This window comes from Taudactylus pleione, unplaced genomic scaffold, assembly GCF_031769625.1.
Source record: "Taudactylus pleione unplaced genomic scaffold, aTauple2 ptg000102l, whole genome shotgun sequence".
NCBI classification, from domain to species: domain Eukaryota; kingdom Metazoa; phylum Chordata; class Amphibia; order Anura; family Myobatrachidae; genus Taudactylus; species Taudactylus pleione.
In genome coordinates, this window is record NW_028284504.1 from 2,120,324 (window position 1) to 2,136,847 (window position 16,524).

Here is a 16,524-nt window from a genome sequence, read left to right on the forward strand (position 1 = left end):
AAGATTGGGTGGCTTTGTGAGCGAGCGTGAGAACCTTACATTGGGTTCTAAAAGGGAAGGGGAGCCAGTGGAGGGCTTGTATGAGGGGGGAGGCAGATGTAGAGCGTTTGGAGAGGAAGATAAGCCGTGCAGCAGCATTAAGGATAGACTGGAGAGGAGAGAAATGGGATTTGGGGAGGCCAGATAGGAGGAGGTTACAATAGTCCAATCTGGAGATGACCAGTGAGTGTATGAGTGTTTTAGTAGCATCCTGGGTGAGATAGGGTCTGATCTTAGAAATATTTTTGAGATGGAAACGACAGGACTGTGAAAGGTTTTGGATATGTGGTTTGAAGGAGAGGTATGAGTCCAGGATAACTCCAAGACTGCGCACCTTGGGACTAGATGAGATAGTTATTCCACCAATTGATAAAGAAATAGTGGGAAGTGAGGTGATGTGGGAGGGTGGGCAGACGATCAGCTCTGTCTTAGACATATTAAGTTTAAGAAATCGCTGGGACATCCAGGAAGAGATAGCAGAGAGACATTTGGAGATATGAGTCAGAAGAGAGAGGGAGAGATCAGGGGAGGAAAGGTAGATTTGAGTATCATCAGCATAGAGATGATAATGGAGGTCAAAAGAGCTGATGAGTTCACCTAGAGAGGAAGTATAGAGGGAGAATAGGAGAGGATCAAGAACAGAACCTTGGGGAACACCTGTTGTAAGAGGCTGTGGGGGGGAAGAGAAGTCGTATGAGGAAACTGAGAAAGATCAGTCAGAGAGGTAGGACGACAGCCAGGAGAGGGCAGTTTCATGTAGACCAAGGGAGTGAAGGATATTCAGCAGGAGAGGGTGGTCCACAGAGTCAAAAGCAGCAGAGAGATCAAGTAGAATGAGAAGAGAGTAGTGGCCTTGGGATTTGGCAGCAAGGAGGTCATTGCTGACTTTTGTGAGGGCAGTTTCAGTGGAGTGGAGAGAACGGAAGCCAGACTGAAAAGGGTCAAGGAGGGAGTGGGAGGAAAGAAAAGTGGTAAGGCAGTTGTAGACAATCCGCTCAAGGAGTTTGGAGGCAAAGGGGAGGAGAGAGATGGACCGGTAGTTAGAAGAAGGTTAGAATCAAGGGTAGATTTTTTTTAAGAATGGGTGAGACAAGGGCATGCTTGAATGCAGAAGGAACAGTGCCTGATGAGAGGGAGAGGTTAATGAGGTGGGCAAGATGGGAGCAGGCAGAAAGAGAGAGGAGGCGGGAGGGGATAGGATCAAGGGGGGAGGTGGAAGGGGGGGGGACCGGATGAGGGCCATGACTTCCTCTCCAGATACAGGGGAGAAGGATGTTAGAGTTGGTAAAGATGATGGGGAGGGGTGATTTGGGAAAGGAGGAGGTGGAGAGCTGGAGGACTGGTTGGATATGATGTCCTGACATATGGAATCAATTTTAGATGTAAAGTAGGTAGCAAAGTCAAGGGCAGTGAGCAAGGAGGGGAGACGAGGAGGGGGTGGGCGAAGGAGGGAGTTGAAAGTGGTGAAGAGACGCTGGGGATTAGAGGACTCAGAGGAGATGAGGTTCTTAAAGTATGACTGTTTAGAGAGGGAGAGCGCAGCACTATAGGATGAGAGCATAAATTTGAAATGGAGAAAATCTGCCTTAGAGCGTGATCTTCTCCACTGTCGCTCGGCAGTTCGAGAACACTTTTGCAGGTATCTGGTGCATTTGGAATGCCAGGGTTGAGGAGTAGATCTGCGAGTGTGAGTAGTGATCGCTGGAGCGACAGAGGTCCTGATTCAGAGCCGGATGCTCTTACAGAGCGCTCACTCTGAATCAGGGCCGGGCTATTTTTTTTTTAGAACTGCCTCCTGGCCGCTCGCATAGCTGTGGGTGACCACCCACAGCTATAGCGAGCGGCCTGGAAGTTGGTCGCGATGGTCAAGACCATTGAGACCATCGGGCACGCGACGAGACCCTTGTGGTAGGGTCTCGTTGCCGCAAGCCCCAGAGAGATTTCAGAGAGAGACGAAATCTCTCCCACTGACATCACTCGTGATGTCAGTGGGGCTACCCCCAAACGGAGGCGTTCACATGGGAACGCCTCCGTTTGGGCAGCCACTCCCCCGGCCCGCCCACCAAACCAAAGGGGGCGAGCTGTTACTCAACTTTGGTACGAGACCCAGAGCGACGGATTGCCCGTCGCTATCCGGGTCTCGCGCATGCGCACAACGGAGCCGGCTCCGTCGTGCGCATGCGCTCTGGGCCACCATCGATACGGTTGCGAGCACTCAGCTCTTGCGACCGGGTCTGAATCAGGCCCAGAGTCCAGAGCAGAAGTAAGGGAGGCTTTGTATAGGGAAGTAGCTTGTTCAGGGCAGGAGAGAGAGAGTATAGGGGAGAGAAGTGAGTCAAGCAGGGAAGAAAAGGAAACTATGTCGATAGCGTCAATCTAGTGTAACATGTGTAAACTTGTGTGTGTGTATATATATATATATATATATATATATATATATATATATATATATATAAAATCAAATATCCTGACTGACTCATCAATGTCCAGCCCAAAACCCTGGACCTAGAAACATGAAAATCGGGGAGTATATTCCTTCCCTGACATATGTCCTCACTAAGAGGGGATTTTTCGAAGATTGGATGGGACAGGTGTTTTTAAGATTGCATGTGGGAGTTACATGTGGTGTTTTAAATAATTTTTAAAATGGTTTCAAATGAAACAAAAATCAGCTTACATACATTTTTATGCACTCCAAATTTAACTACAGCATTTATAATAACGGGGAAAAAATGATCTTTCTATCATTTTTTAACCGTTTATAATAAATGGAAGAAACAGCACCAGATATTTTTCTTTTGGACAGTAAACGTCCATTTTTTTTTTCAGTTGGATAGCGAAAGAATTGGGAGATTACATAGCCGCGTTAATCTAAAATTGGGTACAATAGCCGAGTTAATTTTTGCCACAAAAATATTGCGACCAATTCAATATCCCCCTAAATACACTGTAAATTTTATTCTTTTTTTTTTTCTCTTCATTTAAAGTTTGACTGGGTAAAATCAAGGCACCAGGTGACACTGAAAAATAAAAACAGTTGTAATGCATGTTACTTGTTATTAACGGCTGGTAGATATAATACAGACACACAGATGTTTTGGAATGGCTTTTGAATTGTTCAATGCAAAACTTTTGCTGTCTGTTTTTTGGTCTGGACTTGAACTTTTGAATACATTTTTTTGGACTAATTCAAGGAACTGCAAGTGGGGCACAATGGATGAGGTGTTCAGAGGGCTACTCTTCAGTCACTGACACAGAGCAGCCCATTATTGTCTGCAGCGTGTTGATGATGTCATCAGCAGGAGTCACTTGCTTAGGCTGTTTGTCTGCTGACATTTTATTTAGAGTGTATGTGCTTTTGACTATGCCTTTTATGAAAGAATCATATGGCATGATATGACAACTGTAAGAATTTTGTGACTACTAAATCCTATAGACTATTTAAGAAAGGCAGGAATGGCAAGTCGTGTTCTTCTGTTGTCTGTTTTTACAACTGTTGCTTTTTTCCTGGGGTAGTACAGAAGGAGCTGTAGTTAGTTACTTGTTTATTTTTGCAATTACTATTTATTGAATACAAAAAAAGGTAACAGTAGCATGATAAAAGCAACAAGGTATAGACAAGTAATTTATTGCAATGTGTAACTGCGGTCAAATTATATTAATCAAAACTGGTGATGTAATTTTGCCAAAAATACTGGAGGGTGGGGGATAGAAAAAGGTTTGGGGTAAAACCGAAAGAAGAAGGGTAGGGAGTATCCTACACTGTTAAAAGCTAAAATATCTACCATTGGGATGCATGGATATTAAACAGAGTCCAGCTTGTGATTCGGAGAGTAAGAAGTGGTTGGTCATGGAATGTGGTCCAAGTAGTCCATACTTTGTGGTAAAATGCACAGTAGTTTCTGAGAATGCTATTATGTGTTCCATATGATGTGTACAACGCAGGATTGCAGATTGAGAGGAGAGTAGAAGGATGAGGATTATTCTGTGAGGCTGCTACTTGCACATCACAGATCTCTTGATGAGCCTGAAGAGTTTGTGGATGGGTTCTGTTAAGTGTAGTATAGAACATTTTTAGATTTGGGTTAAATATATAAATACACCATGCGCCTGAAAGACAGAAAAGATATGGGCACATACCTGCAGCAGTCTAAAAATAGGTATTGCCAACCTCACACTCAAACTGAAAACAAGAATACGTAATAGTGCTGGTGTAGACCCTTATAAGTAGTTATTCAAATCAGTAATTAAATAATACACAAATGTAATGATATATCATATGTATCAATAGAAAAACCACAAAGGGTAAAAACATGCATATAGTAAAGATATTTAGAGCTCTATCCAATTACACGCGATGTACGCGCGAGTACGAGTCATCTCAACAACAAGCGCACTTGATGGCAGCCAGAACTCGCATAAAAGTGCTTGCAGCCCCATAGTGCTACAAGCAAAATTATGCGATTTCGTTCTCAGAGCGAGAAGTGCAAGATGCCTTGCCATTGCCTGCGTTTTAACGCTGTGGCAACAGCAACTCGCACCCTTCTTTCAGAGTAACAGTGTAGCAGCAAAGGGATATTTAAATAGCTGTTATAAGCATGAGCCGTTTATCCTGTGAATTGTTACTCTATAGTAAAATTGTAACAACAATCAGAGGGATGGCCCACGTCTCCTGATGGTATAAGCAGTGGGTTGAAAGAGCTAGAAAGAGTCAATATACGATACCGTCTTAAAATATTTCCATAGCAGGCACTTAGGCCATCAGCTGTTGGTTAAGTCCAGCTGTTTGGTCACTAACAGACACGGCAGTGTGTATTGCCGGGATTCTCCTCACACCTAAAGTCCATGGGTGGAATACATGACATGAGGCTCCTATTTAACCGCCAGTTCAGAGAACTCCTTTGCCCGATGCAGAGGTTACCACCAGAGGGCCGTATTCAATTAGCGGCAAAAAAAAGCGTTATTTTCACCATTGGCGAAAACTGACGTTTTTTAACAAAAAAAGCCGACATTTTCGCCCAAAAACAGACGAAAACGGCAACAGGCGAAAAAAAAACTGGAGAAAAGTTTTCTCCAGACCAAGAGAAAAAATATGCAAAATCCCTATTTTTGACAAAAATGTGGGGATTTCTTTCAGATCCCTTTGAATACCCCCCCCTAATGATAAATTAAAAAATCGTAAGTTGCTTACTTTGGCAAAAAACGACAGCGCAAATTTTGGGTAAAAAACAATAAAATCGTTGGAAATGGGTTTTCCAGGGGGCGGTATGGATGCGGTATGGATGCGTCAACCGCAGCAGGCGGTTTTACGTGAAGCAGTAATTTCCTGGAAAAAAAATAGCTTTCTATCTTTTTGCAACTCATTTTTTTTTTTCGCCCAAAATTTGCGCGGTCGTTTTTTGCCAATGTACGCAACTTACGATTTTTTTTTCTGTCATTTACCAGATGTAGACGGTAGGCATTCCCATGGGACAATCTACCGTCTGGGGCCGGCCCCACTGACATCACAAGTGATGTCAGTGGGAGTGCTATCGGCTCTGATAGAGCTGAAAGCACTCCAGGGCTTGCGGCAGACGAGACCCTACTACAAGGGTCTTGTCGCAAGCCTGATGTCGCAATGGTCTTGACCATCGCGACCATCCTTTTGGCCACTCGCTATAGCTGTGGGTGGTCACCTACAGCTTTGCGAGCGGCCAGGAGGCCGCTCTAAAAATCAGAGGGACGGCCCTGATTCAGAGCGAGCGCTCTGTCAGAGCGACCGGCTCTGAATCAGGCCCTGAATCCGGGCACCACGCAGTTAAAGCTTTCAGCTACCAGGATGCATCTCCCTATACCCCGAGCCATAGGCACTTCAGTTTCGGTGGTGCCCGGCCAGAGTTGGGTCACCATTACGCAGGGGGCTGCTTGGGCAACCCTTAAGCTATTATTTTTATGATTTGAATTCTGTTTTCTTTTCTTCATAGAGCGTGCAGCAGCAGACTGTCCGAGGGACGTCTGCGCAGGCGCTCCGTCACCACTCTGGGCCACGACGCCAGTACCGATCTGGGGATCTCGGCGGGCATTCTGGGGGTCAACGCTTGCCAGGGTTCCCGGACAGGACCCAGACTGCAACCGTACTTTAGGGGACAGGTAAGGCGGGCCGCCGCTTGCGGTGACCTGCTTGTTAAGGCAGTCGATACCTCCGGTCTCAGGGGACAGACCAGAGGTGCTGAGTGTGGACACAGGCACCAGCCATCGCGATCCACTAGACTACCAGGGACATTTTGGTGCGGGAAACCAGCGTCCCAGGGGTTAATAATCAGCCAGGGGAGACAGCTTCCCTGTTTAAGCGGCTCATCAAGTCAGGGCGCCTTTCCTCTGAGGTTTGGCTTCTCTGAGCTGTTCTCCTCCTCCGGCCAGTATATTGCTTCCCTGCTAGTATTTGTATATACTCGTGGTTGCATTGTACCCAGTGCCATATTGTGTGTTATCTTACTCTGCAGAGATGTCCGACAAGGGTAATGAACACATTGCTGCACCCATTCCGCAATGCAGATTATGTACTGCAGATGTCAGTGAGGAGGATTTTGTTCGGTATGGGTTATGTGTGAGGTGTTATAATCCACCGGGTACCTCAAACCCCCCGACATTGGTACAGGAACATCCTTGGGTGATCTTTTCACAGATGCTGGCCTCTTTTCCTCCTATGGGGCTACCACAGCTACCTGTAATTCCCTCAGAGGGACTACCGCTTATTATGCAGATCCCTCCTGTGTCACAGTAGGCTGTCATTCCCACTCCGGGATTACCACAGGGTATACCTCCACCATGGGTGGATTTTTTATCTACCGTATATACTCGAGTATAAGCCGGCCCGAATATAAGCCGAGGTACCTACTTTTACCACAAAAAACTGGGAAAACTTATTGACTCGAGTATAAGCCTAGTGTGGGAAATGGCAGCAGCTGGTAGTGCCCCCAGTAGTAATTCCCCCTGGTTGTGCCCCCAGTAGTAATCCCTCCTGGTAGTACCCCCAGTGGTAATCCCCCCTTTTAGTGCCCCCTGTAGTAATCCCCCACTGGTAGTAATCCTCCCCTGGTAGTTCCCCCAGTGGTAATCCCCCCCCTGTAGTAATCCCCCCCTGGTAGTGCCCCCTGTAGTAATCCCCCCCTGGTAGTTCCCCCAGTGGTAATCCCCCCCCTGGTAGTGCCCCCTGTAGTAATCCCCCCCTGGTAGTTCCCCTAGTGGTAATCCCCCCTTTTAGTGCCCCCTGTAGTAATCGCCCCTGATAATGCCCCCTGTAGTAATCGCCCCCTGGTAGTGCCCCCTGTAGTAATCGCCCCCTGGAAGTGCCCCCTGTAGTCCCCTGCCCCCCCCACCCCCCCAGTAGAGAGAGACGTGACAAGAATAAAAAAAAAAAATCACCTGAAACTCCCGCTCCTGGTCCCGCCGCTGTCCACTCCTCCGGCCGCTTTGCATGGGAGAGATGTCGTCATGACGACGTGTCTCCCATCACCCACTGCGGGAGCCGGAAGATGGCTCCCGCAGTGGGAGCAGCAGCAGCCGCTGAGAGTCTGACAGACTCTCAGCGGCTGCTGATTACACCAAACACGCAGCTGCCGGCTCCGGCGGCTGTGTGTTTGGCAGTGTGTAGCGCTGACCGAACTCCGTCCGGTCAGCGCTACACTTGACTCGAGTATAAGCCGAGGGGGTACTTTTTCAGCACATTTTTTGTGCTGAAAAACTCGGAGAGGGGAGCCAGAGACTGGAGGTTTAAGTAAAGTTGGAGTAGAGAGACAGAGTGGGTAGCCTGTGGGGGACTCACTGAAATAATTGCTCATCCCCTGCCTTACAGCCACAGCTCAGTGCCGGTGGTGGACTGCTGCTGCTACCGGTTGTGTAGCGTAATGTTATTAGAGGACTCTAGTGTATGAAGTAACGTGTATAAGGGGTACTACTATGTGGTGTAATGTGAGGGGCACTACTGTATGGTGCAATTTGACATGGGGATACTATTGTGTGGCCACGCTCCCTTCCCCACAAGACCACATCCCTTTTTTGGCACACGTGTCTTCTCTATCGCAAGGGGGGGGGGTTGCCAGTCCCTTACTTTGCCAGGAGCGCTCGGACCCCTAGATACACCCCTGGTCATGGAGGCTAGTGTTTGGATGTTTGCAAATTAATGCATGGCTAAATTGCGTTTTCCATACCAGGTTTAAACTAATCACATAAGCATATATTCAAATCGTTTAGGTTCTTCTTAAACCAATTGTAGTTGGTGTGTACTGTTGCAATCGGCAAAGGTCTTGTTTACCACATCTCATTATGCAGAAGTTCCACAGAGGGTAAAATCTTGATAAACAGCTTTTGTTGTTTATTACACGTGTTGGTTAAAATAATTTGTTATGCTGGGCATACACTACCAGATAAAATGCCTGTCAGACCGACAGACATTTTATTTGGCAGCCTGCCAGCCGCAGAAGTCGCCGGCATACACTGTGAGAGAAATCTCACAGTGTATAGCCCGACATCCGCGGTCCGCCCCCGGGGGCGGAGACATTTCCCTGTTCCTTCCGTAGGAAGGAACACAGGAAATGTCTGTCTGTCGGCTGCGCTGGGCATACACTGCCCGATGCGACCGACAGTTTACCCGCTAAATATCGCATCGGACGGGCATGCTGGACAATCCAGCATGCCCGACCGAGCAATATTTAACCCTCGGTCGCCCCCCACACGCTACAATTATCGCGGCGATCCGCCAATATCGGGCGGATCGTCCCGATAATTGTAGCGTGTATGGCCAGCATAAGTACTTGCATTATTTATTATAAACAAATATAATAATATAGTCAACTTAATGAATCTGTGTTTTACATTTTAAAAAAGGAGGTGATATATATAATGAACAGCGTTCCTTCTTCTAACTTGTTTGTATAGTTGTTTTAGACTTATCTATAGCCTTATACATGTACATAACAGTCATTTGAGAAAAAAATATTGGAGGACTTAATTTGGCAATCCCCATTTTTCTTGTAAAAAGGATATTTATTAAAGCTCCAGTTTTGTGGTAGGGAAATAAAATAATTGGATAAGGCAGGTTTAGATGACTTATGGCTTAATCGCCATTGAACTACAAGTTCCATTATGTCTTGTCAGCCAGGAGCTGCCAGGCTATGCTGACACATGTAATTTTATAACAACTGGAGGGCAACAAGTTATCCACACCTACAATACAGTAAGTGTTGTTCATCACTATCTCCCTTGGGGCCGGATTCATTTAGCCGCGATAAGCTGAGATCGTCGAAAAGCGCAATAATTTTGCCTGCTTTGAAGCGTTTTTCGCATACTTTCACAATGTGCATCCCTGCTTTTCGCCCTATTCAATTGCAAAGCAGGCGAAACGCGAATGCAGCGAATAGCGAAAAGGACAACTTTTTTGGGGTACCTCCCTAAAAGCATAACTGACACGAGGGGAATCAATATAGAAGTGTATTAATAACCCTAATAAAAGTAATTAGGGTACTTAAATTGAGTCAAAGGACTGTTATATGAATATTTACAAAAAAGTGTGGAAAAATTATGGAAAGCAATTTCTTTTCAGAAAAATAATTGTTATAGTTAAATCGGGGGTACATTAAAATGGGTACTAGTATATTTTTGTGTCTATAAAGTACAGATTAAACATTTTAAAAATACACCCCAAAGTACCTGTCCCAGTACTTTAGACCCATTTTCCAACACTTTTAAATTTTCACCCCAAAAATAACATCTTTTTGGGGGTGAATTAAGATCATTTTTTATTTCTTTTTGCCTAATTAGTCATTAGGGATGGGTGTCCAAAGGGTTCTGAACCAAGTCCCCACATTTTTACCCCAAAATATGGATTTTGCACATCTTTTCTGCCTTTGGGTGGAGAAACTTTTTCGCTTGCTTTTGCTTATGGAGTTTTCACCAAGGCAAAAAGTCTTGGAATTGAATATGGTGATACTTCAGAAACAGGCAAAAACCGGTCATCGGCGAAAACTTTTCGCCGATTGCGGCTTTTCGCCTCTAATTGAATACAGGCCTTAGTTGCAAAGTATGCTATATTATATCAACTGAACCTCTTTATAATGTTACCAATGATGGAATTCATGAATGCTGTCTGGTCTGGTTCTGTTCCAAGTATATCTGAAGTATTTGAGATTAAGACTTTTCAAACAACTATATGTTGGCCTCAGCTGTATTTAGATCTCTTAAACAGGGCTCGACAAATCCCGGGGGCCAGGTCGCCATGGCTACCAGATTTTGCTGCCTGGCTACCAGATTTTGCAGTGAGGGAGGAAGCAGATCCTCATCAGATCTAGCGGAGTTTCATGCCTACAGTATTGCGGTGTTCATATCATGCACAGGAGTGCATGTGCTGAGTGTCGTCTGTGGTGACTTTTGTGCCTATGTCCGTCCCGGCCCGCGCTGACGACTCCTCTCCATCCTGGCCTGCTCTGATCCCTGCTGTCTGTCCCAGTCTACGCTGATCCGCATGTACGTCCCAACTGTCTACTGTCTCCTATCTCCGGCTGCATAGAGCTCTCCGGTAGTAGGGTCTATGTGTGGCCAGGGATTGCGGAGCAGCTTCAGAGGGATAGTGGTGTGAACAGGGAGGGGGGGGGGGGGTTTGTTGTACTTTCTGGCACCATTGTTTTATGTGAAATGTGGTCTGGAGGGTGAAGCAGGGGGGCTATGCAGAACAGTGAGGGGGCCTCCATTTTACTGTATCCATTCAACTGTGACCATTTTGTGGAGCTATGCTCCTTACTCACTCCTGTAATTTTGGGGGGACAGTGGTCTGGCTCCTACGATTTCATCCTGGCTCCTAGATTTTAGAAAAATTTGTCAAGCCCTGCTCTAAAATATAAAAATTTGTTTTTTCTTTTCAGAGTGAACCATTTGACATGCACCACAGTTATGAGTCTTCAATTCCTTCCAATTCATGTAATTATTCTACAAACTATGCTGATTCTTCCCATTTCTACACACCTTGGTCAACATACCCTGATGAGATAAAGCAAGGAACTTCTACACAGCTCAAGTCCAAGTTAGTGAAGTTGGGTTTTTATTGTATGCACAAATTAGTTGCACTTTATAATTGTCTAAATATTGTAAAATACAGTTGAACATGGATAAGTGGGGTATCTCACTTATCCAGGTTCAAGAAGTGTTTGACTCGCTTATAGAGGTTCTCACCCCTGTAAGTCCAGGTACAGACATAGAGACTTGTCAAAACCTGTTCCAATCTCAGTTACAGAGGTTCTAAAGGTGGTTGTTTCATTTATAGAGGTTAATAAACTGCCCTAATCTCACTTAAAGAGGTCCTAACAGCAATAGTCTCAGTTATAGAAGTGATTATTCTTAATAATTGAAAAAAATCACTCTCATTTAAAGAGGTTTGACAGTCTCACTAACAGAGTTTTTTTGGTGCAAAAATGCCAGGACCTCACAGTTAGTCCCAGTAATAGAGGTTTCCCACTTATCCAGGTTTGCCTGTAATAGCATTCTGCTGTCAATCTTAATAATCTAGTCTTAAATTTTCAGGGACAAAACTGAAAGTGGTACGAGTTGGTACTCCAAAAGATGTAGTGTAGGATGAAACATAATGCATTAGTTCCAAATCAATGTAGCGTACGTTCAGGACCATTAAAGTTTTGGTGGCGGACTAACACACAAATGATACCAACATTTATAGTGATGCAACCTAATCAAAAGTCTGTGAGCTAAGTATTACAATTAAAGTATTTTTAATTTTATGATACATGGTGTGATAGTCAGTCAAAAAGAACAAATAAGTTTTTCTGGGGCACTCTTGTGTATGTATATATACATATATATATTTATAATGAAAAATGAAGATGAGATATATTAACAACAACACATCATACTTAACCTTTAATAAATAATCTTTACAAATAAAAAGAGTATATTACAGGAATACTCTGTAAATTAGATATTATTTATACATAAACTATCATATTGCGGCAAAATTTCTTATAATCACATTCCCAAAGAAACTTAAATGTCACAAATACAATTCGTTAAATTTATTGATGGGGGAATGGATTAGATACCCACCATGCTTTTATATCAAACAAAGTGCATGATTAATAACAATTCATCAGAAATCATAATTTATAACAATGTCATGAATCTTATTATCCGAGCAGCTTCCTTTTTTGTTACGTACTGTGTTCATGAATAATATCGGGGAAAATACAGAAATAAATAAATCAGAGACATAGTAGCCTTCTCATCATGATATCATAATTATCATATATTATGAAACTAACAGATGGAAGGTATGGAAGTCAATGCAACAATAGTATAAATATAATCAAATCTAAATAATTTAATCTGTAACAAACCTATAATCCACTTCTTATTTCCTTAAAAGTTTTACACCTAATTGGTCACAAACATAGGATATTATAACATGTCTATATACATTCCTGATAGGGAAATATGGCCAATTTATCAGCTCTCATTAAGTGGTTTTGAAATCAATGCTCCTATACACAGCTGTTTTAAGGAGCTGAAATTGTTAGATCACACATAGATGCAACAATGAGGAGAGATCCTTGAACCCTTAAATTCTATTATGTATCAAAACTTATTTCCCACATAGTGGTACCTGTGGTGAGTGTTATAGATGGACTAAAGACCATTCATATGTCCTACTCCTGTGCAAAATAGATCAACTTCACAAAAGTACCAGGAAGCAAAGCTGCGTTTGTAAGCAAAAATAAATTGAATCTACACACATGTACAGGAGAGTATCAGCAGGTGTCTGGGTAAGAATTGGGAATCCAGGAAAGCCAAGGGAAAAAGATGTGTAACAACACTTCTGCTTTCCCTTGTCTTAGAACATAGGACAAGGGATGAGAGAGTGGTGAGCACTACCCTAGGGAAACAACAGATACGGTCTTGAACAGGGACAGTAGAAGCGCTGTATCAGTCCTCCGTTCCAGATTCAGCAATGCAGAGGAGCGTCTCGGTCAGGCAAGGATGAGAGAGTGCTATTGAGTAAAAGAAAAGGAAAAGAGATATCAATAAAACTTGATACAACTTCCAGCTCGTAACAGTATATTAGTGCATACACAATGTAATATATTGGATTATGAAATTATATACATTTTTGTAAGGATACAAATAGCCTAAAAATAACAAACATTAAACAATGAGCAAAATGTAGTAACATTTAAATAGGGCTCCTGATTAGCCAAAAGGTGTAATACAGATATGAATACATAAAACTCATACTCCACAGAAAATAGAAGTTACTTATACAATTACAGGGCTCATACTCAGCCAAAGGACATAATACATATCTGAATTTACATACATTTTGCATAATACACTATAACGACTTAAGTGTTGGTTTTCTTGATCTAAATAGCTATATATAGCTAGCAAAAATGTATACCACTTTTACACAAAATTCCCGGTCTGACCTGGTATTTGAAACACGGTTCAGAACCGGGACAGCTCCTCTTCAGACTGCGGCACTGGGTCGGCGCCCTTCACACTGCACACAGGTGCACTGGTCTGCTAGCTTTTGGAGATGACATCATCTCCAAGAGCCGGAAAATCCGTAAATCACCATCATGTAAATGGGACCCGGATCAGACGACCCGGGTTACCCGTTTGTACTGCAGGTTTGCACTGGTTGTTCCAGTGTTAAACCCTTTAAACTACCCGGGTTGGATTGCCGGGTCACTCAACCCGGGAATCCAACCCTGGCCCCTTTTACTTCTAGCAGCTACCTGGGTTAACCCGCCAATAACCTGGGTTTTAGCTGTGGTGTAAAAGGGGTATTACAGGGAATAATACAATTAGCACAGCACATAAAATATGTGATTACATTTTATCTCTATAGTACACAGTGATCCTGAGAATCTAAAAACTTACTTACACCAATATAGGTAATTAGTGTTCACTCTAGCTCCGGCGGCAGGCAGGGTGCCGGAGCTAGAGAGGGCAACCTTGTGCGCGCACCGAAGGCGCGCACCCGAAAAGGGGCGTGGTCATTAAAAGGGGGCATGTCTATAAGACGCGTCCCCTTTTCGTCATACTTGGGGGCGTGCCCGGCGCTTACGGACATGCCGGGCAGCCCCCAAGCACTGCAGAAAGGGAGAATAGATGCCGGGCGCATGCGCCCAGCGTCTATTCTCCAGCGGTGACCGGGTCACCGCATGTTTCTCCACCCGCGGGACACTGCGTCCCGCGGGTGAGAACGGCACCCGCAGGCTGTGAGGGCAGGGCGCTTTTTGCCGCCCTCCTGGAGGGCAGGGTGCTTTTTGCCCTCCAGAAGGAGGGCAGGGCGCAGCGCCCCACCCTCCAGAAGGAGGGCAGGGCGCAGCGCCCCGCTAAAACAGCCTAGCAGGAACGCTAGGTAATCCCAAGTGTAACAAGCTCCCATGTGTTCAGGTCAGCAACCAACCTGTATTGAACCCAGGAGCCTGGGGTGTCTATTTATCCCCCGCTGTCAATGGGGTAAATTTTCTAACATTCTTGTTGGTCCAAATTTGCAGTCACGGGCGTATTTTGCCTTTTTTTCAAACATGGAAATTTACTATGGCAAAAACAGGTGTATTTTCTTTATTTTCAAAGGTAAACACAGCCGAATCCGAAGTTAAAATGCACCCATAAACACAAATAGAAAAGAATACACCATTGTCCAAACACGACAGTACTTTCCGTAGACAGGAATATAACGTGAATTTACCAAGAATCGTGATTATAATCACAGATGTAATTTAAGCAAACTCAGTTAAAAAATAAAAGTTTCAAATAGACCCCCTCTTGAGCTGTGTGTCTTGCAGAAACATGCAAAGATCAGTGTGAGCCGTGTATGTTTCTGCCTCTAATGAATAAAATAAAGTATAAAATTAAGAAAAAAAAATGGTGTGGGGTTCCCACCCAAAAGCATAACCAGCCCTGGGCTCCATGAGCCAGTCCTGGTTCTAAAATGTGTAGGGGTCCCCCATATTTTATGAACCAGCGCTAGGCTCTTTGAGCCGGTCCTGGTTTTAAAAATATAGGGAAATGCGTGGGGTTTTCCATATTTTAAAATATAACATTGGGCTCAAACAAGCCGGAGTGTAATGCCACAGGCAGGGGCCCTTTCACCAGATCACCCTGGCCAAAGCATTAACACCTCAAACTAGTCAGCCCAGGCCGAGGATCCCAGGGAAGGTGGCTACTATTGTTTTTTTCAGTGGGATTACAGGTGCCAGGGTGCCTGCCCTTTGGCACTTGTAGAACTACAAGTGACAGCAGGTGGCCATCACCGGTACCCCCACACCGTGCAAAGTATAAGTTTATTACACCCAAACACACACATATAATGCTCACATTTATCCCCGGTGATTGTTTCCCTTCTCCAGTAGAACTCCACGATTATCCCTAAAAAATTAAAATACTCACTTCCTGGCGCAGGTCGGTCCTCTTCTCCAGAAGAGTCCCGGCCATCCAAAAAAACAAAACTACTTACACGGACCAGTTCGGACATTGAAGAGATATATGTGTTTCCACATCCCCGGCAAATGACGGAAACCTTGTGGGTAAAGTTACTTGTCGGGCCGCCAGCCAATCATAGGCCGCTCTAAAGTAAGCGGCTGCTGATTGACTGTGAGCGGCGTGACTGTTAATTGACTTTGATTAGCTTTTGATTGATTAACTTTTTATTCAAATCAGATTTGCTTTGAAATCATCTTTGTTTATTTGGGGGGGTTCTAATATCAGCACTTTCTACTTCAGGGTCCATAGGGTATCCACAGGATACCTTGGGGTATAGGTGTGACGTCAGTCGCAGGGCACCAAAGAGTTAAGCTTTCAGCCTCCCAGGATGCACTAGGTCCCCCTCCTATACCCCGCCCCCAGGCCAAGGCACCTCAGTTTAGTTTGGTGCCCGGCCGGAGTCGGGTGCACCTGTTGGAGTGGGGGCTAGAAGAGCCCCTGAAGCTTATTCTTCATGCAGCTGTGGCTGCACAACTGGATGTACAGCATGGACAGTCAGTCCTGACGTCCATGCTGTCTTCCCTACACCCCGCCGGTACCAGAACGCCGGTACTGATCCGGGGATGCTGGTGGGCGTCTGGGGTCACAGCTAGCGGTGACCCCAGATGCTCCGGACCATGGCCGGATTCAAGGGGGACAGAGGTAAGCAGCGGGGTCCCGCGGTGGGTCCCCGCTGATCACATGGTCCTAAGTCCCCAGGCAGGGGGCTCCCTGGGGACTGGCTGCAGCGTGGAGCCAGGCGACCAACCTGCGCTTCCACTACCCCCTGGGACAGCGGACCGCAGCAGAGCGGTAGCGCTGCGGCGTCCCAGGGGTTAAATGCAGGCCAGGGGAGCGCGCCTTCCCTGTCTCACAGCCGGCGCCTCCCCCGCTGCACACAGCCCTCTCTGCATGCTGCCGACTGGTCCTGTGGCAGCGCTCCTCCCCCAGGCCAGCCTCCTCTCTGCTCCTCGGCGG

General features: G+C 45.2%; 1 protein-coding gene across 1 annotated transcript in view; it reads left to right on the plus strand.

The window, feature by feature from the left end:
* Window positions 1-16,524, plus strand: part of MEIOC (meiosis specific with coiled-coil domain) — a 114,337-nt gene that overhangs the window by 46,730 nt on the left and 51,083 nt on the right. The window contains exon 3 of the mRNA XM_088470730.1: window positions 10,935-11,092. Coding sequence (XP_088326856.1) covers window positions 10,935-11,092 — 158 coding nt within the window. The remainder of the gene's footprint in view (window positions 1-10,934; window positions 11,093-16,524) is intronic.